A 23,225-nucleotide genomic window follows, 5' to 3' on the forward strand; every position below is an offset into this window, starting at 1 on the left:
TTATCATTTATATATCAATATATCTTTATATTTACTTACACATACATAAAATATCTCCAGAATTATGCTGCTGCTGCTGCTGCTGCTGCTAAGTCGCTTCAGTAGTGTCCGACTCTGTGCGACCCCATAGACGTCAGCCCACCAGGCTCCCCTGTCTCTGGGATTCTCCAGGCAAGAACATTGGAGTGGGCTGCCATTTCCTTCTCCAATGCATGAAAGTGAAAAGGGAAAGTGAAGTTGCTCAGTCGTGTCTGACTCCTAGCGACCCCATGGACTGCAGCCTACCAGGCTCCTCCGTCCATGGGATTTTCCAGACAAGAGTACTGGAGTGGGTTGCCATTGCCTTCTTCACCAGAATTATGCACAAGAAAATAAAAACAGCTACCTGTTGAGACTCAAAGTGAGAACTCAGTAGATGAGGAACAGAGACAGGAGGAAGGTACTTTTCACTGTATACTTTTTATGCTTTTTGGTTTCTGAACATAAATTACAATTTCTAAAATCCATTTAAGGGTGAAATTCTGTAAATTGGAACATTACATAAACACTACATAATGCTATGACACAGAGGTTACTGTAACCAAAAATCTGTTCAAGCTGAAAATATCTACTTGTGCAATCACTGAGCTTACTCTACCATAGCATGAGTGCATTTAAGAAGGCTAAGTTGAGTTCCCAAAGCCAAAGAGTGCAAACTGCAACTGTACGAGAACCCATACAACTTCTAAGATGAATGTTTCTGTTATTAGGTAGCTCTTTTTATAATAAACACTTCCATATATTCAGAAATAATATATGTGATAAGTACATTTTTAAGACCACAGAACAAACTACTTTTGCTGGATTAAGTGAAATATCTAAACCAAGTACCCAACTGTTCTTCTACAACAGACTGGAATTATTTTCCATAAACTAACATACAAACCTTTAACAGGTTAACCCCTTAAAGGGCTGAGAATTAGTATTTTGTAGCATAAAAGAACCTTCTCATTTCAGAGGCTTTCCAAGGTAGTGCCAACTGAGAGAGATAAATCTACTGTACTCAGATGTTCCGTCTCTAGCGTAGTCTTTTCTACTGTACCATACTCCTTCCCACAACGGCTTAAATCTCTCAGAACTATAAGGGGTTCTCAGGGCTAGAAAGTTCTTTATAAAAAAAAAATAAATCTCAGAGACAGGACAACCCTTAACAATTTTATAAAAGATAATCTTCAAACTTTAAAAAAGATATACTTGTTGATAGGCAATTCTAACAACAAAAATATTAATAAAACCACTGCAGCACATCATTCAAGCCACATCTTGAGTTACTGATGTTAAATGAAAGTATACTATCATTATTATTACATATAAAAAAAAATTAACCTAAAAATTAAGAATCATGACTTTTATTCTAGATGGACTGGATCTTCCCTGACCAGGGATCAAACCCATGCCCTCTGCAATGGAAATACAGTATCTTTAACAACTGGACCTCCAGGGAAGTCCCCTGCCTGTATATCTTGACTTTAATTTCTTAAATCTCTTCACATTACTTCTACCACTGATTCAAAAACAATTGTATCAATTATATATTTCAAGCATTTTTAAAAAATATTATAATTTTCCACATTTCATTTAACTGAAATGAATACTATACCTTCAAATGATATTAATGTTTTGGAAGGATAAAGAATATTGCTTACTTTCTGGACTTCCCTGGTACTACAATGGATAAGAATCTGGCTGCCAAACAGGAGACACAGGTTCAATCCCTAGTCTGGGAAGATTCTACATACTGAGGAGCAATTAAGCTCATGAGCCACGATTACTGAGCCCAAGCTCTAAAGCCTACAAGCCACAACTACTGAAGCCTCTGCGCCTAGAGCCTGTGGCCCCCAACCAGAGAAGCCACTGCTCAGTGCAACTAGAGAAAGTCTGAATGCAGCAATGAAGACACAGCGTAACCAAAAATAAATAAATAAATAATCAAAAAAAACCCTTACATTCTGAATTCCTACCAAAACCCAAATTAATGACAAGTTTTAACAGGCCAAATGTCTGGGAAGGGCTTCCCAGGTGGCGCAGTGGTAAAGAATCCACTGCCAATGCAGGAGACGCAAGAGACACAGGTTCCATCCCTGGGTCGGGAAGATCCCCTGGAGTAGGAAATGGCAACCCAGTCCAGTATTCCTGCCTGGAAAATTCCATGGACAGAGAAACGTGGCAGGCTACAGTCCATGGGGTCACCAAATGAGTTGGACAAGAATGAGTACAGCACAGCAAACGTCTGGAAAGGTTATTTCCCATTATTTAACTCTACCTATTAAAATCTAATACATGTTTTCTTTTATACACGTCAATTACATCTAATAAACCAGAAGCAAAAATTAAATTAAAAAAAAAAACCAAATGTTTTCTTCTGCTTTCCAGGGTTCATCAAAATATATTTCACAGCAAAATAAATCCAACTCTGTCTATTTTCCTCTACCCCTAATAATTTATATGCAATTGTGAAACAAATAAGACTATAAACATGATTCATAAACATTTATCAACGACTGTATCACTGTCACTTCAATGTAAAAGGACATGATTTTACCCAAATTAAAGAGTATACAAAGACACAGATCAGAATACTCACTAAAAGCTCAGGAAACAGGATGTAGACACTTACCTACATAATGCATATTGAGAGCCAAATACTTGTACTGGAAAAGAGGGTTGTTATTGAGGCTACTTCTTTGGATCTGCTGAAAGAAGGAGCTGACATCCCATCTGTACAGGACATCCAACAGCATGATGCTTGGCACCCGCAGGGCCACATTCAACACCGCCTCCAGTTTCTCCTTTGCAGCCATGTTTTTTCTTGGAGCAGACCTAAACTTCAGGAGATACATATAAAAGAGTAAGTCACCTCAAATAGCTTTTAGATATCCTTTTATGAGTCTAATGGATCACATACTACAAAAACTATGTTGTAATGTAAAAAGCTCCTTAGATGCATCTACTACTTCCAGATATTTAGGAAATAAGCTTTCTATTATGTTTTCACATGGACTCTCGGGTCTGCTTAACTTTAATGCTCTGAGGAAATGTTTGGGCCTCAAAATTTGTTTTTTAAAAAGCTTCTAATTCCAAATCTAGGCACTTAACAAAACAGCCTATAAGAATACTGTAGCTTTTGTCCAATTATCTTGAGAAGGAAAATTCACTCCTATAAAATTCCTTGAGAGTTATGTAGCTTTTTTAATAAAGAGCAAATTTTAAAGTTATTACATGAAAAAGCCTAATAAAAATATAATAACTGCACATTGAGTATACAGCATCTCACAGTCTATCCTGTTCCTTATTACTTAAAATCAAAACTGAAGTAAACAATTTACATGATACAGATACAATGCAGAGAACTCAAGATACAGGTAAAGGCAACATGATTTGCAATCCTGTTTCTTTGTATCATTAAAATTAAACTTTTAGGGCTTCCCTGGTGGTCTAGTGGTTAAGAGTCCACCTTGCAATGCAGGGGACATCAGTTCGATCCCTGGTCCAGGAAGATCCCACATGCCATGGGGCAACTAAGCCCATGCACTCTAGAGCCTGTGCTCTGCAACAAGAGAAGCCGCCACAGTGAGAAGCCTATGCACTGCAACTAGAGAAATCGTGCACACAGCAACCAAGACCCAACAGAGCCCAATAAATAAATAAGTAAATCTATAAATCTTGAAGGAAAAAAAACGTCTTAGTCTGAAATTCCCACCATCTGCTTTCAAGGTAGGAAAAAGCTCATCAAATTCTTCTCTGTGCCACACAGACATGCTGGCACATGGAAGAAGTCAGGCACTGTGAGTCTGCAGCCTCTGTCTTTGCTTAGCTGTTGATTAGCAGTGGTGAATGGGGGGCTTAAAAAAAAAAAAAGGAAGGAAGGAAACGAACGATCTGCCAATCTACTATATAAAGGACAACTTAGTGTAATACTGCTTTATATGATAGAGCTGCAAATTAATCCAAGGAATTACAGAAAAAAAGACAGAAGTGGTAAAGGATAATTTTAGGAGTAACGATAATTCTAGATTGCTGGCTCTGACAATATCCTTTTAAGAACTTTGCTGAGAAAGCAAAATACACTTCTAGCTTTGGCAGTAATTTCAGACATTACAGGACAAATGAAAATTATAGTGACAGATTGCTATGCTATGGTTAAATATTTGTCAGTATTTCCATTTCACCCTCTAATTTTCATAGCTTCCTAGCTCAGATAGTTGGGGGGGAAATGCTGCTCAGTTTGGCACATCATTAATACAAGTTTTCCCATCACTAAACTGATTTATTATATATCATTCCCACTACTCAAATGTTATGTATGTCCTACCAATAATACAAAATTAACTTTTTTATAAATAAATACTGTAATTCTGATTACTTTAAATGAACAAGACTGCTTTAATAATTTTCATACACAAGAAATGGAGGGGAGGGATAAACTGGGAGACTGGGGCTGACACACTGCTACATATAAAACAGATAACTAATATGGACTTACTGCACAGCGCAGGGAACTCTATATTCTCAATATTCTCTAACAGCCTATATGGGGAAAAAAATCTAAAAAAAGAATGAATTTACATATATGTGTGTATAACTGATTCACTGTGCCGTACACCTGAAACTAACACATTATAAATCAACTCTACTTCAAGAAAAAAATTTTTTTAAACGGAATATTGTCAGAGAATCATAACCAAATAGCTGTGTCCTAAGGGGGTAAAAAAAGGCACTGAAAAATAAAATCTCGAATCAACATTTATTACAAATTATACCACTTAGGCATTTAGGAGCCTACATTTCTCAAAGCTTGTGATATTATTAAGAAAAAAAAAAATTCTAGGAAATATTCACATTAACATCCTTTCAACAGTGGCCCTGGGGTGATTTTTATTCCCCTCTATCCTTTTCTGTTTGACAAATGTTTCAGTATACCCATATATTACTAGGAAAAGTGTAATATAATGTGCCTAAGCTATCTAGATAACTTAAGGAAATACACAGGAAGTAACTACTTACTGTGGTGGTCAACCTGGTAACTCAGTGCACTCTTGGGAGTTCATTTCAAAGTGCACAAATGATAGATTTTTTTTTTTTCTCACAAACCACCAGTCACGTGTGAAAATTACCATGGTATGTACCAAGACAAAAATATCACTAACAGGCTTTATTCAGTAATGGAAAAGTAACTACCTTTCCATATTCTATATTCCAATATGAATCAATACTGCTTTTGTAAGTAACAAAAAAGGGGACAATTACTGAGTTAATATTTGTGGTCCATATTCATCTGACTTAGAGCCTTCATATGTTTTAAATGTTTTCTTGTTTTTAAATGTGCCCAGTTTCACTATTTATTGTAGCTCTTAAAGGGGTAAAGAAAAAAAAATTACACAAAATAACCAATCCTACGTCAGAAATCAAGATCCAAAATGCTAAGGGAAAAAACTCCCTAATTCTTAAAAAGGACCGTATCTCTATTACAAAAGAAGGCCATTAGCAGAATGGTACATGCTTCCCCTTAAATTACCACTACTTCACAAACAGACAAGAACAGAACACAAACGGGACAAGAACAGAAGACAAATGGAACAAGAATAAAAAGACAATCGGGTCCCTAAACCTACTGGTAACAGAAGAACATCCAAGACAGACACCTAAACTCTACTGCCTGGATGGAATGAAATATCCCCTTTAACAACAAATATATTGCTTACTAAATGTCTCATTTATTTCTGTATGTGAGTGACATTTCGGTAAGTCATTGGCAAGCTGGCCATGTATAGGGACGTGGAGGAAACAAATTTAATACGTAGAAAGCTGAATCTAAAATGCTACCAACAAGAGCTATGGAAAGAAAAAGGCGGGGGGTGGGGGGGGGGACCATTGTGGACCATTCTTCATAGAAATGCCACATGATAGGGTGTGACCATTACAAATAAATACCATACACTACACTCAAGCTCCACACACTAAACTAACAGCTAAACAAAATGTTGAAATATATTTTATTTGCTGAAACCTGAAATTACTCACATGTGCCAAATCACTCACATCTGCTAAAAGACTAAATTAAAAACATGAAATAAATAAAAATGCAGCCTTCTCTCCTGGGGTAAAGAGACGATGTTTGGTTCAAGCCTAATTTATCTTTTTCTAAGATTTGTTAAACAGAGCTAGGGAACATATTCTAAGTCAGAGGAAGCTCAAAATTCTTCTAAAACCAAACAGTATCAACTAACCCTCAAAAATAAACAGAAGAGCTGAAGGCAAAGAAAACTCAAAGGCTTAACATTCTCTAAAGCCAAATATATAAGATACTCCCTGCCTTGTTCAGTTATGTACATTTTACCTTCTGTGCGTGATTTTTAAACTTCCTCCTTGAAATGTGGAAAGAACTGAGAAAGTAACATTCCAACAAATTGTCTCTGAAAGTAATGAAAACTAAATGTGATTCAAAGATGCTTTACACAGTGAAACAGCTTTATAAAAAAAAAAAAAATCCATCCCTTTCCAGTAACAGAAAAAGAAAGGCTTAACAAAAGCTAACCAAAAACAAGACCACAGGATTTCATTAAATGACATTCCTAGGCTTGGAAGCAGCAAATTGCTACCTAGGAACACAAGAATGTCCTGTACCAGCACAACGCTGCACAATTCATCATTCACTTTTGTGGTTTAGGATACACTAGGGACCTCATTCTACACTTTTCAGAAAATACTACATTTTAGTTTTGAATATGAAGAAATCAAACAAATCATCAACAATATGAAAAATGTAAGTTTTTAACGTCAGAGCTCTTCTCATCAGCTGAAGAATTATGCTAAAAAATAAGAAATGAAAGTGTTCTTACCCAAAAAGGGAAGAGAATTCACATCTCCTAGAAAAAACAAAAATAAGAATGCCTTATAACCCGATTTAAAATTATTCAGTACAATATTAGATAACTCCGAAAGTTTTTACACCTTTCCTCCTCAGCATAAGGAGAAAAACAAAAAACTATCATTCATCATCAGTCTCCTTTCTCTGTTCAATCCAATTTGGGGGGGGGGGGGGTGGAATTCTACCATCAGCTAAAGCCAATCTTAATAAGAAAGACATTTTCTGGCTGTCCGGATGTTAGGATGGTAAGCCCTGAAAATGTTGAGGGCAGAGCTAAAGCCTAAAATCATAAGTAAACTCAGCCAAAAATTCAGATACCGGGGAGAAGAACCCACTTCTTACATAAGCTTTGGCACACGTTTTAAATACAGCTGATCCTTCCCACTCCCACTCATTGCTAGCTAACTTTGTGTATGTACCTTATTTCCACGTAAACTACTAGCGATTCTGTGGTTTCTGGTCATCTCCAAATCGGCAAACATCCACTCTGGGAATCCACTCAGAATACAAGGGCCATCTTTCAACTTAAGCAGCCAGACAGAGGAAATAGAAAACTGCTATCTCTGCCATTGGGCGCTCAGCCTGGGTCACGACTGCAGCACCGACAGCTCATCCTTTGGGCAAGATTCAAGATTCACCAGAACTGCTCAGTCCGTATTTTAAAAAATAAAAAGACACACAGTCCCTCTCCTTTCCTTTCAAACTAGTTTCCTGTTTACTGCAGACTGCGATGCAAAGCCATCCATTAATCTTTGATGCCTTCTCACTGCAGAGCCCCCTTCCTCTCTCCCCGCACCGCCTCCCCCGCCCCCCACGCCTGCTGATCTCAGCCGCGTTTGAACTATAGTAACCCCAGCCCAGCTCGCTGCAAAGCAAGCAGCGCAGCAGCAGCAGCGGGGCCGCTGCCGCCGCGGGGCTAGGGGATTACGTCCACAAAAACTCTGCCAGGAAAGAGGCCCGTGCCAGGGAGCTCCCCTCCCCTCTGGCCAAGGATGTTGGCTCCGCCGCGCCACGCACCAAAAAGATTCTGAAAGAAGACGCGGACTAAGTTCTTCATCCCTGAACAGAAAGGGGATCTATTCCCAAAAGGCGGGCAAGGGTCTTGGGATCCTTGGTTGAGAAAAGCAAAAGTGGAGAGGGATGCAGAAGGCCTGGCAAACGAGAGTAGCAGCGATGGGAACAAAAAGGAAAGGATGAGGACCGCTCATACTGTAAAAAAGGCTGACAGACATGATATAGTGGAAATGGGTCCCCATTTGAAGAATGACTTGGCAGGCCTTTCTGCACCCCAAAACCACCTCAAACCGAATGAAAGGGGGGAAGCTGAGTTTGGGGCTGCGTAAAGCAAAGAAGCGTAGGGTGAAATAAGAGAGGGAGGGAACCTCGTGAGCCAAGTGGACAAAGACGCAAAAGACCGAAAGTTGGAAGTGGGAACTGGAGGAAAGGAGCTGGAAAGGAGCATCTGGAAAAGGGGCAGCTCAGAAGGGGCTTGGAAAAGGCCCTAAATGGGGTCTCGGGAGGCGATGGGGCAGCGCTCAGAGCAAGGGCATCTTAGGAATGCTGGGGAGACGAGGGCTCTCTCCAGGAGGGTGGGGTTGGAGAGGGGCCGGGCAGAGCCCAGGAGCTGGGAGAGGGGGCTCTAAGCGGGGCCCCGGGAGGGGAGGACAGAGCCGGAAGAGAGCCGAAGCGGGGGCCAGGAGGGCCGAGGGAGGGGCTGGCGGCTGGGAAGGAGGGGGCGCTGCGGGTGAAGTGGAGACGAGGATGGGAGAAGAGGAAGGAGGCGAACGGGGAAAGGGGCGAAGGGAGAGAAGAGGAAGGAGCGGGCGACGGGATGGAGGAAGGGAGTGAAGAGGGACGGGGGAGGGGGAGAAGAGAGGATGCAGGATGCGGGCGAGGGCGCCGGGAGAAGAAGGGGCCGACCCGGGCGGACGGCTCGTTCACCTCAGGCTGCGGCCTCCCTCCCCACGGGGAGGCGCCGTGGGCGGACTGAAGGGCTCCGCAACTCCCCGGCTCTCTCGCTCGCCTGCCCTCCCGCTCTTCTCGGGCGGCGGCAGTAGGGGCCGGGACCGCGCGGCTCACAGCGGCGGCTTCTCCGCGCCGGGCCTTGGATGCTGCGTCTCGAGAGGCGGCGGCAGCGGAGGCGGCAGCAGCCCAACCCGTGCGGTCACCATCGTCCGCGGCGGCAGGCGCTCGCAGGCCGAGCTCCTTAGCAGCCGGCGGCAGCCATGGCCTTCTTCGTTCACTCCTCCCGCCCCCGGCGCTCTGCGGCCGCAGCAGCCCGGCTTCACTGCTCTGCGCCTGCGCGCGGCGCTGCCAGCGCGGCGCGGCCCTCCCCCGTACGGGCGCGCCTCTGCGCGCCCTCGCGCTCACTCACAATCGCGCCGCTGGGTGGTTCCCGCGCCGCCTCCGGTACACGGGTGGGAGACACACGCCTCTCGCAGCCTACACAGCCAGGCTCCCGCCGCTATAGAGACGTGTGCCACGCCGACATCTGCACGCGCACTGTGACACTCACCATTCTGACACACGTGCGCTCTCACACTCCCCAAACACCAGGAGCCACACGCGCTCACACCCACACTTACCTGCCAGGACCACGTGGGAGAATTGGAGAGGCTGATCCTTAACCCGATGGAACCGCAGTAGCAAAGAGGCCAGATTTTTTTTTTAACTCCCTACTGTCTGGTCTAGACTGTCAACTCCTTGGCGTCAGAGACAGTATCTGTGATGGCTCAGCACTGCCTAGCACAGAACAGGCGCCCAATAAAACTTCTATTGAATAAGTGAGTGGATATATGAATAAGTGAATTGGAACTATGCATTGAGTATCTTTAAGAATTCCAACTCTGGTTTAAAGAACTTGTTCAAAGAATTTTACTGTTGTATGTAATTAAATGGTACGTGTGTGTCCTGTCTTTTAGTCTAAGGTTAAAAACAGATTAATGTACCATCACACTTCCCAAGATTATGTTAACATACCTTATGGGGCAGGAACTGTTCTCCATTTACTCACAGTAAAAAACCTGAAACACATTGTTTGTACCAAGAATGAATCAAGAATGTTGCTGGTCTTCTGGGCTTTATCTACTTCCTTGCCTTAATGACCCTCTACAAATTCCCTCACCCTCAGCCCCTTCCAAAAAAAAAAAAACGCCCTACATTGTTCCTTCCTTTGTCTTTGGTTAGTTCCTAGACAGTCACTTTGAGGTTGGCAATGCCTACACACACAGAAGATCACACACTCAGTAGTAGATAAAATGTTGCCACTAGATTGAATCATCTTGAAATTGTTACAAAAGAAACACACTTACCTGCCAGGACCACGTGGGAGAACAAACACACTGCCTGTTACAAAAGAAATTAAGGTCCTTCAACCTAGATTTGTGTTGGAGGCCCTCCTTGGAAATTCAAGCCTTTGGCATTGGTACACTTAACGGTAAATCCCCAATTCTGAGACACCATTGAATGCTAAGTCACTTCAGTCCTGTCTGATTCTTTTGCGACCCTGTGGACTGTAGCCTACCAGGCTCCTCTGTCCATGGAATTCTCCAGGCAAAAATACTGGAGTGGGTTGCCATGCCCTCCTCCAGGGGATCTTCCTGACCCAGGGATTGAAGTCTCATCTCTCATGTCTCCTGCATTGGCAGGTGGGTTCTTTACCACTAGTGCCATCTGGCAAGCCTACCTCTGTATCTAGCCAAAACTGTAAACACAAGCTCTACATTTAGAAAATGTAATTTCTGGAGGCATCAATCAATCAAATTCAGAGTAACTTCCCTTCCACCAGTTTGATATCCCTAAAGAAATTTAAGTTTTTAAAATTTCTGGGGATTGGCCACCTTTCATCCTTGCGCCTTAGACTACTTTAGAATAATCATTAAGCCTGCTACATGGCAAAGAGGCAGTTTTATGAGTCTCTCAATATAGCCTGGTAAATGAGAAATTACACACACACAGAACTACAGAGGCCACATGACTAATGATTGGAATAGGAAACTGCCCAGGACAGCAAGGCCTTTCCTTTGATTTCCTCCTGTTTTCACAATTTTACTACTGACTCAGTCAAGAAAACGTAAGGCCAGAAATAAGATTACCATGAAGTCAAAACTACATAAACAGATTCTAACTGGATTTATTTATTCTTCCCAGGTGAATGACAGAATCTTGAAAGTATTACTTTAGTACTGATACTGAATTTCTGTGTTTTGTTTAAATGGAAGCAAAGTCTACCTCAGCTCTGACCTTTCCTTTTTTAAAGGGAAAAATTGGGTTCAAAGTCCTATAACCTTTATTGTAAGTTCCCTGAACTTGTAAAAGCAGGAAAAAAAAGTCACACTTGGTTTTTATAGCAGCTGCCTATGAATGCTGGGGTTCAAAACAAGCAAAGAAAATTACTCCTGTAATTAAAGGGTTACTGCTATTACACTGCTGCTAATCCAGTTTTGAAAAAGCTCTAAAGAGCCAGAAACAGGTAACCAAATCACACTAAAAAGAAAAGCAGTGGGGTGGGGGTTGGGGTATTAGAGAGGACTGCTCAAATAAATGAGGCAATCTCATGTGACTTTTTTCCTGTTTTTACAATCTCAAATAAAAGACAGCAAGTACTTTCTAGAAATACTCAAAAGCACACAAATCGGGAAAGGTCAGGAGAAAAACATGGTAAGTACCTGGAACCAAGCTTAAGGATATACCCAACTGCCATATCTTGGTCATAAAAGGAATTAACGTAATGTGCTAGAAGGAAATAAGTGGGGTGTTTATGTTTGTGGAATGGCAGGCAGTTCAGGATTCTAAAGGTTATCTTGGTAGCAGTTTACTGACTCAGTCCTGTCTGACTCTTTTGGGACGGCATGGATTGTAACCCACCAGGCTCCTCTGTCCAAGGGATTTCCCAAGCAAGAATCCTAAAGTGTGTTGTCATTTCCTTCTCCAGGGGATGTTCCCCACCCAGAGATCAAATCTGGGTCTCCTGCCTTGCAGGCAGACTCCTACATTTCAAGAGAATTCTTTATCTACTGAGGCATCAGGTTATCTTACTGTCCACTAATCTTATTCAACACTGAGGAAGAAGTCAGCTCAGAGTTTGCAAGAGTGTATATTTCTTACAGTTCTAGCCATTCCAAAAGGCTAGTTTCTGAGTTCCTTATAGAATTAACTCTTGCTAATGGCACCCCACTCCAGTACTCTTGCCTGGAAAATCCCATGGACGCTAGGAGTTGGACACGACTGAGCAACTTCACTTTCACTTTTCACTTTCATGCACTGGAGAAGGAAATGGCAACCCAGTCCAGTGTTCTTGCCTGGAGAATCCCAGGGACGGGAGAGCCTGGTGGGCTGCCATCTATGGGGTCACATAGACTCGGACACGACTGAACGACTGAACTGGACTGAACTGAACTGAATGATCCTAAAAGATGATGCTGTGAAAGTGCTGCACTCAATATGCCAGCAAATTTGGAAAACTCAGCAGTGGCCACAGGACTGGAAAAGGTCAGTTTTCATTCCAATCCCAAAGACAGGCAATGCCAAAGAATGCTCAAACTACCACACAATTGCACTCATCTCACATGCTAGTAAAGTAATGCTCAAAATTCTCCAAGCCAGGCTTCAGCAATACGTGAACCGTGAACTTCCAGATGTTCAAGCTGGTTTTAGAAAAGGCAGAGGAACCAGAGATCAAATTGCCAACATCCACTGGATCATGGAGAAAGCAAGAGACTTCCAGAAAAACATCTATTTCTGCTTTGTTGACTATGCCAAAGCCTTTGACTGTGTGGATCACAATAAACTGTGGGAAATTCTGAAAGAGAAGGGAATACCAGACCACCTGACCTGCCTCTTGAGAAACCTATATGCAGGTCAGGAAGCAACAGTTAGAACTGGACATGGAACAACAGACTGGTTCCAAATAGGAAAAGGAGTACGTAAAGGCTGTATATTGTCACCCTGCTTGTTTCACTTCTAGGCAGAGTACCTCAGGAGAAACGCTGGGCTGGAAGAAGCACAAGCTGGAATCAAGACTGCCGGGAGAAATATCGATAACCTCAGATGTGCAGATGACACCACCCTTATGGCAGAAAGTGAAGAACTAAAAAGCCTCTTGATGAAAGTGAAAGAGGAGAGTGGAAAAGTTGGCTTAAAGCTCAACATTCACAAAACTAAGATCATGGCATCCGGTCCCATCACTTCATGGGAAATAGATGGAGAAACAGTGAAAAGAGTGGCAGACTATTTTGGGGGGCTCCAAAATCACTGCAGATGGTGCCTGCAGACTTGAAATTAAAAGACACTTACTTACTCCTTGGAAGAAAAGTTATGACAAACCTAGACAGCATATTGAAAAGCAGAGACATTACTTTGCCAACAAAGGTCCATCTAGTCAAGGCTATGGTTTTTCCAGTAGTCATATATGGATATGAGAGTTGGACTATAAAAAAGCTGAGTGCAGAAGAATTGATGCTTTTGAACTGTGGTGTTGGAGAAGACTTTTGAGAGTCCCTTGGACTGCAAGGAGATCCAACCAGTCCATCCTAAGGAAGATCAGTCCTGAATATTCATTGGAAGGACTGATGCTGAAGCTGAAACTCTAAGAGCTGACTCATTTGAAAAGACCCTGATGCTGGAAAAGATTAAAGGCGGGAGGAGAAGGGGATGACAGAGGATGAGATGGTTGGATGGCATCACCAACTCAATGGGCATGGGTTTGGGTAAACTCCGGAAGTCGGTGATGGACAGGGAGGCCTGGCGTGCTGCAGTTCATGGGGTCACAAAGAGTCGGACATGACTGAGTGCCTGAACTGAACTGAATGGTCACATAAAAACAGTCCTTTGTTTCAAATCTGCAGATAACTGGTGGCCAGTTATGTACCACATTTTAGATCCAGAGATAAAATCTCATATACCAGACTTCACATAATGGGGCCAAAATCCAAAGAACCTGGATAGCCAACATTGGAAATATAGGGAAAGGAGCATTTTCATGAATTCATTTATTCAGTCATCTATCTATTCATTCCTAGTATTTTCTGGGTACTTCGAAGGTTTTCTCTGTTGAATTCAAAAAGAGTTAACTCTCTAGAACAGAAGAATCTTCAGTTCAGTTGAACCATCTCCTGGAGTTCACTCAAACTCATGTCCATCGAGTCAGTGATGCCATCTCATCCTGTGTCATCCCCTTCTCCTCCTGCCTCCAATCCCTCCCAGCATCAGAGTCTTTTCCAATGAGTCAGCTCCTTGCATGAAGTGGCCAAACTACTGGAGTTTCAGCTTTAGCACCATTCCTTCCAAAGAACACCAAAGAACACCCAGGTCTGATCCCCTTTAGGATGGACTGGTTGGATCTCCTTGCAGTCCAAGGGACTCTCAAGAGTCTTCTCCAACACCACAGTTCAAAAGCATCAATTCTTTGACAGTCAGCTTTCTTCACAGTTCAACTCTTGCATCCATACATGACCACTGGAAAAACCATAGCCTTGACTAGATGGACCTTTGTTGGCAAAGTAATGTCTCTGCTTTTCAATATGCTATCTAGGTTGGTCATAACTTTTCTTCCAAGGAGTAAGTGTCTTTTAATTTCATGGCTGCAATCACCATCTGCAGTGATTTTGGAGCCCCCCAAAATAGAGTCTGACACTGTTTCCACTGTTTCCCCATCTATTTCCCATAAGTGATGGGACCGGATGCCATGATCTTAGTTTTGTGAATGTTGAGCTTTAAGCCAACTTTTTCATTCTCCTCTTTCACTTTCATCAAGAGGCTTTTGAGTTCCTCTTCATTTTCTGCCATAAGGGTGGTGTCATCTGCATATCTGAGGTTATCGATATTTCTCCCGGCAATCTTGATTCCAGCTTGTGCTTCTTCCAGTCCAGCGTTTCTCATGATGTACTCTGCATAGAAGTGAAATAAGCAGGGTGACAATATACAGCCTTTACGTACTCCTTTTGCTGTTTGGAATCAGTCTGTTGTTCCATGTCCAGTTCTAACTGTTGCTTCCTGACCTGCATATAGGTTTCTCAAGAGGCAGGTCAGGTGGTCTGGTATGCCCATCTCTTTCAGAATTTCCCACAGTTTATTGTGATCCACACAGTCAAAGGCTTTGGCATAGTCAACAAAGCAGAAATAGATGTTTTTCTGGAAGTCTCTTGCTTTTTCCATGATCCAGCAGATGTTGGCAATTTGATCTCTGGTTCCTCTGCCTTTTCTAAAACCAGCTTGAACATCTGGAAGTTCATGGTTCACGTATTGCTGAAGCCTGGCTTGGAGAATTTTGAGCACTACTTTACTAGCGTGTGAGATGAGTGCAATTGTGTGGTAGTTTGAGCATTCTTTGGCATTGCCTGTCTTTGGGATTGGAATGAAAACTGAGAGATATAAAATCGCATTCAACCTGGCTACCTCCATGGTTTGATTTTGAAAGCCAATTCTAAGAGAAAATCTATAGTTTTCTTAGGCAACATGGTTTAGTAGTCACTATTTTGAAATATAATTGAGATATAATTCACATACCATACATTATACCTATTTTAAATTGTAAAATTCAGTGGGTTTTAGTATATTTACAGAATTGTACAACCATCAATTTTAGAACATCTTTATCACTATCCCCCTTTTAAAGAAAAAAATCCCTGTATCCATTAGCAGTCACTTTCCCTTCCTCTAGCCTTAGGCAACAACTTCTGTCTCTACACATTTGCCTATTCTAGATGTTTCATATAAATGAAGTAATACAAGATGCGATCTTTCATGTCTGGCTTATTTCACTGAGCATAGTGTTTTCAAGTTTCAAAAATGTTGTAGCATGTATTAGTACTTCATTTCTTTTAATTGCCAAATAGAATCCTATTGTAAGAATATATTACATTTTGTCTATCCATTCATCAGCTGATGGATATTTGGGTTTTTTCTACTTTTTTACTCTTATGAATAGTGCTGCTATGAACATTTATGTACTATGAGCTTTTGTGTGAAAATATTTTTATTTGTCTTGGGTATAAACTTAGAATTAAATTGCCGGGTTATACAGTAACTCAAAGGCTTTTCTAGTGGCTCAGCAGTAAAGAATCCACCTGCAGTGCAGGTGCCACAGGAGATGCAGGTTTGATCCCTGAGTCGGGCAGATCCCCAGGAGGAGAGCGTGGCAACCCATTCCAGTATTCTTGTCTAGAAAATCCCATGGATAGAGGGGCCTGGAAGGCTACAGTTCATAGGATCTATGGGATACAACTGAAGCAACTTAGCATGCATGCACATGGTAACTCAATATTTAATTTTTTGAGAAACTGCCAGACTGTTTTCCAAAGTGACCACTCCATTTTATATTCCAACCAGCAATGTATGATGAGAGATTTACTCTTAGGTTCAGATGTCCCCCACTTGTTAGATGAGGGATCCTGTCTGTGCCAAGTATACAAATGAGTCCATCTACCATCTGTAAACAGTGATAATGACAGTATTTACTTCACAGGATTATAACAAAAAATAAATAAATGATGTAGGCTACTGTTTATGTTTCAAAGTAAAGTGAAGTCACTCCGTTGTGCCCGACTCTTTGTGACCCCAGGGACAGTAGCCTGCACCAAGCTCCTCCATCCATGGGATTTTCTAGGCAAGAGTACTAGAGTGGGTTGCCGTTTCTAGTTTTCTTCCTCCCATCTTTGGTATTTGGTTGGCAACAGTTAATCTGTAATAAAGTCAGACAGAGATAAAATTATAACTCCCTATTAACAATGAGATGCATAGTTAGTGTTGAATAAATATTTTCATGGATAATTGGAAAAGCAATAGATCTTGTATAGTGCTTGAATACCAAAATAAATTTATCTTTTTCTGCCTCTTGTGCAAGTAATGCCTAGACTTCAGGAAGAAAAAACATAGAAATATGTCAGCTTTTTGTTTGGTCAGCATTTTTTAGCTTTCCCCCCCAAACATTTTTTATTTCACCAACTTTTTATTTTGAAGAGCTTCAAATATATAGAAGAATTAAAAGAATATTAGAATCATCACTCATGTACTCACCATCTAGATTCATTCAACATTCAACACTTGTTAAAGTTTTGAATATTTGCTTTATCTATGTGTGTGTCTCTTGTTGAGCTATTTGAGAGTAAGCTGCAGACATCAACATGTTGCACCCCTAAAGGCTCTAGCCTGCTTCTTCTAAAAATAAGAGCTTTTTCCAGTATTACCAAATGCTATTACTACACTGAAGAAAACAAAGTGTAATTCCCTAAATCTTTTTATTGTCCAGCCAATACTCCATTTTCCCCAATTCTCCTTAAAATATCTTTTACAGACAACTTTTTTCCTAACCAAAATCCAATCAAGTTTCACTCATTATGTTATTGTTATGTCTTATTTGTTTTTAATTAGTCTGAGTGCCTGTGACTATTTTGAATCTCTCACATCAGCAAAGGAAAAAAATGTTTTTTTGTTGTCTTCAGATTTAAGCTACACTGGTGTCCCTCTGTCCTGCCCAGTCACTTTCTTTGTCTTGATTCTAAGTAAGTCTGAGATGGTTAGTAAAATAAAACTGTGTTGCTTTTCAAGCATGATGATATCCAACTAAATACTGGATTGGCCAAAAAAAAGTTCATTTGAGCTATTCCATACCATCCTACAGAAAAACTCAAACTTTTTGGCCATCCCAACAAATGGCTATTGATTGTCATATATATTAATTATTTCCTGTAATTTCATGGACTATAGGAGGCCATCCTAGATCCAAAAGGGAAGAGCCAATTTGAAAATTTGCCAAAGGAAGTAAAAGAACCTCAGATATAAAAAGAAACCAGGACCCGGTCACCATGTATGAGCCCCAACCTAAGCCTCATCTGAAGCTAGCATGTCTATACTCTATCTTTAATTATGTTAGCCAATAAAATTACCTTTTTTGCTTAAGCCAGTTTGGGTTGCATTTTCTGTTATCTGCAGTTAAAAGAGTCCCAAGGCCTTCAATCCTTTAAATTTGCTAGTCAGTAAAATATGCTGTTATGAAGATGAGGAAGTAATTACAAAAAAAATTACAATGATAAGCACAAAGAAACACAACTGTTCAACTGAACAAGTTATTATAAAACACAACCATTTAACTCAGCAGTCCCCACCCTTTTTGGCACCAGGGTTGGGTTTTATGGAAGATAATTTTTCCATGGACCAGGGAAGGCTGGGTGGGGAGATGCTTTTGCAATGATTCAAGCACATTGCATTTATTTCTATTATTATTATATTAGCTCTACCTCAGATCATTAGGCATTATATCCTAGAGGTTAGGGACCCCTGATTTAACTACTATCCAGAAATAAAAGTTTGATAATACTCTCAGAAGTCTCCCACATACTCTTACCTATTCACAACTGTCTCACTAACCACAGTGGTAACCATTTTTCTGATTTAATATAGTGACTTGTTTTATTTTTTTGCTTGTTTGACCACCTAAATATGAATCCCTAAATACTGTATTTTCTTTTGCCTGTTGTTGAATTTTATATAATTTTATATAAATGAAATCATATGGTAACTATCCTGTTGTGATGAGCTTTTTCTGCTTAATATTGTGTTTGAGATTCAATTATATTCTTGTGTGAAACTGCAGTTCATTTTCACTGCAGTCTTGATTTCAATCTTATGAATATAACACTATTATTTATTCAGTCTTCTATTTATGAACCTTTGGGTTCATGAACAAATTCCAGTTTTGGTTCCAATTTTGGTTCAAACCAAATTCCAGTTTGAGGCTACTATGAACGCTAATATCAACATTTCTGCACTTGTCTCCTGGTGTACATGTGCACATATTTCTCTTGAAGAGAACTGCTGGCCTAAGGGTCTGCCTGTATTCAACTTTCTCAGATAACTCCAAAATGTCTTCCAAGATGTTTATACCAATTTACACTCCCATTAGCAGTCTATCAGAGTTCTTACTGCTCTATATTCTGGCCTGCAATTAAGATTGTCAGTCCTTTTAATTTTAGCCATTCTAGTGGAGGTTTTAACTTGGCATTTCCCTAATTGCTGACAAGGTCAAGTACGTTTTCATGTTTGGTGGCCTTTTGTACTTCCTCTTTTGTGAATCGCTCTAGTCTGTTACTCAATTTTCTCCTGTCTTATTTACCTTTTGCTTTTTGTTTCGTAATCCTTAGTATTGGGCTGGCCAAAAAAGGTCATCCAGTTTTTTTCATAACACCTATTTCCAAAAAACCTGAATGACCTTTTTGACCAATCCAATATATTCTGAATGCAAACCCCTTTTAAATTATATATACTGCGAAAGTCTTTTGTTCTACAGCTTCCCTCTTCATTCTCTAGTGTTTTTCTGATGAACATAATTTCATAATTTAAATTTCATGTTGTTTGTTTAATGGTTGTTTTCAGCCTGTTTTTCCTACTGCTCTGTGGTGCCTTCACTGTCATAAACCAATGTGTGTGAGGAGATCTGTTCCTGAACTTTCTATTCCAAAGCACTGATGTGTTTGTCCTTACTTGTGCCAATAACAACAATTTCAGTTACTCTGACTAAATAAGAAGTCTTAACATATGGTAGAGCAAGTCTCCCCTCCTGGTTTTCTCTCTTTTGTTTTGTTTTCTTCAAGAGGATCCTGGTTCTTTGCATTTTCTTATCGATTATGGAATCAGATTTGAAATTTTGGCTTGTTGAGTTTTCCAAGACTCCACTGAGATTTTTAGTTTTTGACATAGAAGTCTTGCATATCTTTTTTATTACATAAATTCCTAAGATATTTGAGGATTTTTATGCTATTGCTAATGGGAATTTACATTGTATTTTGTTAGCCTTTGAGGATATAACAGTAAATTTTAAGAATCTCTTGTCTTCCAGAACTTCCAGTCCCATGAGGTTACAGACAAACATGGAAATGGTTTTAATACAGAATGAACTGGACTGGTTATGATAAAGGTGGGCAAAGGTTACCATGGAAATACAAACAGAAGAGATCAACCCATTTTGTGGGGTTATAGGGTGGGAGGAAGGGAGAGACATTCTAAGTGTTGAAAATAGACAAGGGTCAGCTAGGTGAGTCAGGAGCAAGCAAACAGAGGGGAGGAGAGCACACACACATTTCAGATGATAAGATGGAATCTCAGTGTCAAATGAAGCGCCAAAAAATCTGATTCAGAGACCTGTATGAGGCAAGCTCCCCAGGGGCCATAATTTATAAAAGGAATGTGAGCAAACTAGTTCCAAGATTTCTGGGCTCCTTTAGCTAGATAAGGTTATCAAATGGTGTAAAAGGGTGTGCGGGGATAGAAATTTGGAAAGGTTTCTTTGGAGGGAGCTGTTGCTGTCAGTATTTCTGAGGAAAGCAGTCTTCTGGCGGGGGAAGGGGAGATAATACTTCCTGCTCTAGTCTAGGGATGACGTGATCTTTCAAGGGACCATTCACAGAGGCTAAAATGTATTCCCTGCATTTGGCTGGTGCCTGGTGCCCCCCTGTGAAAGTGAAAGCTACCCACGGCTACAGAAGAGAAGTGGCTGCTTTGGGATTCATGAGCATTGCTAGAGTTTGTCAGTGTGTGTATTTCCCAGGGACCTGATGTATGCCACGTGAGAAACGGGGCTGGTTCTGCTTGTCCAGGGTCCTATACCATAGGACTAAACACAAGGAAAGAAGGACCCAATAGTGAGATCAGATGAGATCAGATCAGATCAGTTGCTCAGTCGTATCCGACTCTTTGCGACCCCATGAATCTCAGCACCCCAGGCCTCCCTGTCCATCACCAACTCCCGGAGTTCACCCAGATTCACGTCCATCGAGTCAGTGATGCCATCCAGCCATCTCATCCTCTGTCATCCTCTTCTCCTCTTGCCCCCAATCCCTCCCAGCATCAGAGTCTTTTCCAATGAGTCAACTCTTCGCATGAGGTGGCTAAAGTACTGGACTTTCAGCTTTAGCATCATTCCTTCCAAAGAAATCCCAGGGCTGATCTCTTTCAGAATGGACTGGTTGGATCTCCTTGCAGTCCAAGGGACTCTCAAGAGTCTTCTCCAACACTACAGTTCAAAAGCATCAATTCTTCAGCGCTCAGCCTTCTTCACAGTCCAACTCTCACATCCATATGTGACCACAGGAAAAACCATAGCCTTGACTAGATGGACCTTTGTTGGCAAAGTAATGTCTCTGCTTTTCGATATGCTATCTAGGTTGATCATAACTTTCCTTCCAAGGAGTAAGCGTCTTTTAATTTCATGGCTGCAGTCACCATCTGTAGTGATTTTGGAGCCCAGAAAAATAAAGTCTGACACTGTTTCCACTGTTTCCCCACCTATTTCCCATGAAGTGATGGGACTGGATGCCATGATCTTCATTTTCTGAATGTTGAGCTTTAAGCCAACTTTTTCACTCTCCACTTTCACTTTCATCAAGAGGCTTTTTAGTTCCTCTTCACTTTCTGTCATAAGGGTGGTGTCATCTGCATATCTGAGGTTATCGATATTTCTCCCGGCAATCTTGAATCCAGCTTGTGCTTCTTCCAGTCCAGCATTTCTCATGATGTACTCTGCATATAAGCTAAATAAGCAGGGTGACAATATACAGCCTTGACTTACTCCTTTTGCTGTTTGGAATCAGTCTGTTGTTCCATGTCCAGTTCTAACTGTTGCTTCCTGACCTGCATATAGGTTTCTCAAGAGGCAGGTCAGGTGGTCTGGTATGCCCATCTCTTTCAGAATTTTCCACAGTTGATTGTGATCCACACAGTCAAAGGCTTTGGCATAGTCAACAAAGCAGAAATAGATGTTTTTCTGGAACTCGCTTGCTTTTTCGATGATCCAGCAGATGTTGGCAATTTGATCTCTGGTTCCTCTGCCTTTTCTAAAACCAGCTTGAACATCTGGAAGTTCATGGTTCATGTATTGCTGAAGCCTGGCTTGAAGAATTTTGAGCATTACTTTACTAGCGTGTGAGATGAGTGCAATTGTGCGGTAGTTTGAGCATTCTTTGGCATTGCCTTTCTTTGGGATTGGAATGAAAACTGACCTTTTCCAGTCCTGTGGCCACTGCTGAGTTTTCCAAATTTGCTGGCATATTGAGTGCAGCACTTTCACAGCATCATCTTTCAGGATTTGGAATAGCTCAACTGGAATTTCATCACCTCCACTAGCTTTGTTCATAGTGATGCTTTCTAAGGCCCACTTGACTTCACATTCCAGGATGTCTGGCTCTAGGTCAGTGATCACACCATCGTGATATCTGGGTCGTGAAGATCTTTTTTGTACAGTTATTCTGTGTATTCTTGCCATCCATACCATTTCTGTCCTTTATTGAGCCCATCTTTGCATGAAATGTTCCTTTGGTATCTCTGATTTTCTTGAAGAGATCCCTAGTCTTACCCATTCTGTTGTTTTCCTCTATTTCTTTGCATTGATCGCTGAAGAAGGCTTTCTTATTTCTTCTTGCTATTCTTTGGAACTCTGCATTCAAATGTTTATATCTTTCCTTTTCTCCTTTGCTTTTCGCTTCTCTTCTTTTCACAGGTATTTGTAAGGCCTCCCCAGACAGCCATTTTGCTCTTTTGCATTTCTTTTCCATGGGGATGGTCTTGATCCCTGTCTCCCGTACAATGTCATGAACCTCATTCCATAGCTCATTAGGCACTTACCTGAGATTAACACATTGTAAATCAACTATACGTCAATTAAAAAACAAAACAAAAAAGTCAGCTAGCTTCCACTACTTGAAGTAGGGTGCTGATTGTTCAGATTCTACAAAACTAGTAACCAGTGTGGAAGGAGCTTGTGCACTCTGCAATAAGGGCCCTATTCTAGTCACTGTATGGAGTAGTTTTCAGAGGAATTAGAGTAATCAGATATTGTGGGTCCTCTTCTATCAATTACATCACTTTCTGCTATATATCCAGTGGTCACCTACCTTTTTGGTTATGGAAGACAGAAAAATTTGTTGAAGATAATTTTTCCATGGATTTGGGGTAGAGGGATGGTTTTGGAACAATTCAAATGCATTACATTTATTGTGCATTCTATTTCTATTATTTTTACATCAGCTTCACCTGAGATTATCAGTCATTAGATCCCCGAGGTTGAGGACCCTTGCAAATATCCTTTTCAATAAGCTGCTATTTAAAAACCAAAAAATAAATTATAATTTTAAAAAAAGGATGTACATGAGGCACTAGAAAAGAAAGATTCAAGTTTAGCCACCTGCCAGATCCAGAGAAACTGAAGACATGTTAACAAGTAAGAATAGCCTCTCCCTGACCTGTCCTGCTTCAGGTGGCTTCCACCCAGGTAGAGTCTGATGCAGCTGCTATTGCACAGGGAGGGAGGGAGAGAGGGGAGAACAGAAGA

The 23,225-nt window shown here is 41.0% G+C and overlaps 1 protein-coding gene across 5 annotated transcripts in view; it reads right to left on the reverse strand.

Moving 5' to 3' along the window:
- Window positions 1-8,937, reverse strand: part of RNF145 (ring finger protein 145) — a 62,454-nt gene extending 53,517 nt beyond the window's left edge. The window contains exons 1-3 of one of the 5 annotated variants that reach the window (XM_061424204.1): window positions 8,849-8,937; window positions 6,879-6,905; window positions 2,657-2,864 (exon numbers count right to left, since the gene is read on the reverse strand). In XM_061424204.1, coding sequence (XP_061280188.1) covers window positions 2,657-2,840 — 184 coding nt within the window. In that variant the 5' untranslated portion in view covers window positions 2,841-2,864; window positions 6,879-6,905; window positions 8,849-8,937. Of the gene's footprint in view, window positions 1-2,656; window positions 2,865-6,878; window positions 6,906-7,326; window positions 7,691-8,848 lie in introns of those variants that run through there. The other 4 variants (XM_061424207.1, XM_061424206.1, XM_061424209.1 and 1 more) reach the window with 4 other exon arrangements.
- Between the last annotated feature and the right edge of the window lie 14,288 nt (window positions 8,938-23,225).

Source organism: Bos javanicus, chromosome 7, assembly GCF_032452875.1.
Source record: "Bos javanicus breed banteng chromosome 7, ARS-OSU_banteng_1.0, whole genome shotgun sequence".
NCBI lineage: Eukaryota > Metazoa > Chordata > Mammalia > Artiodactyla > Bovidae > Bos > Bos javanicus.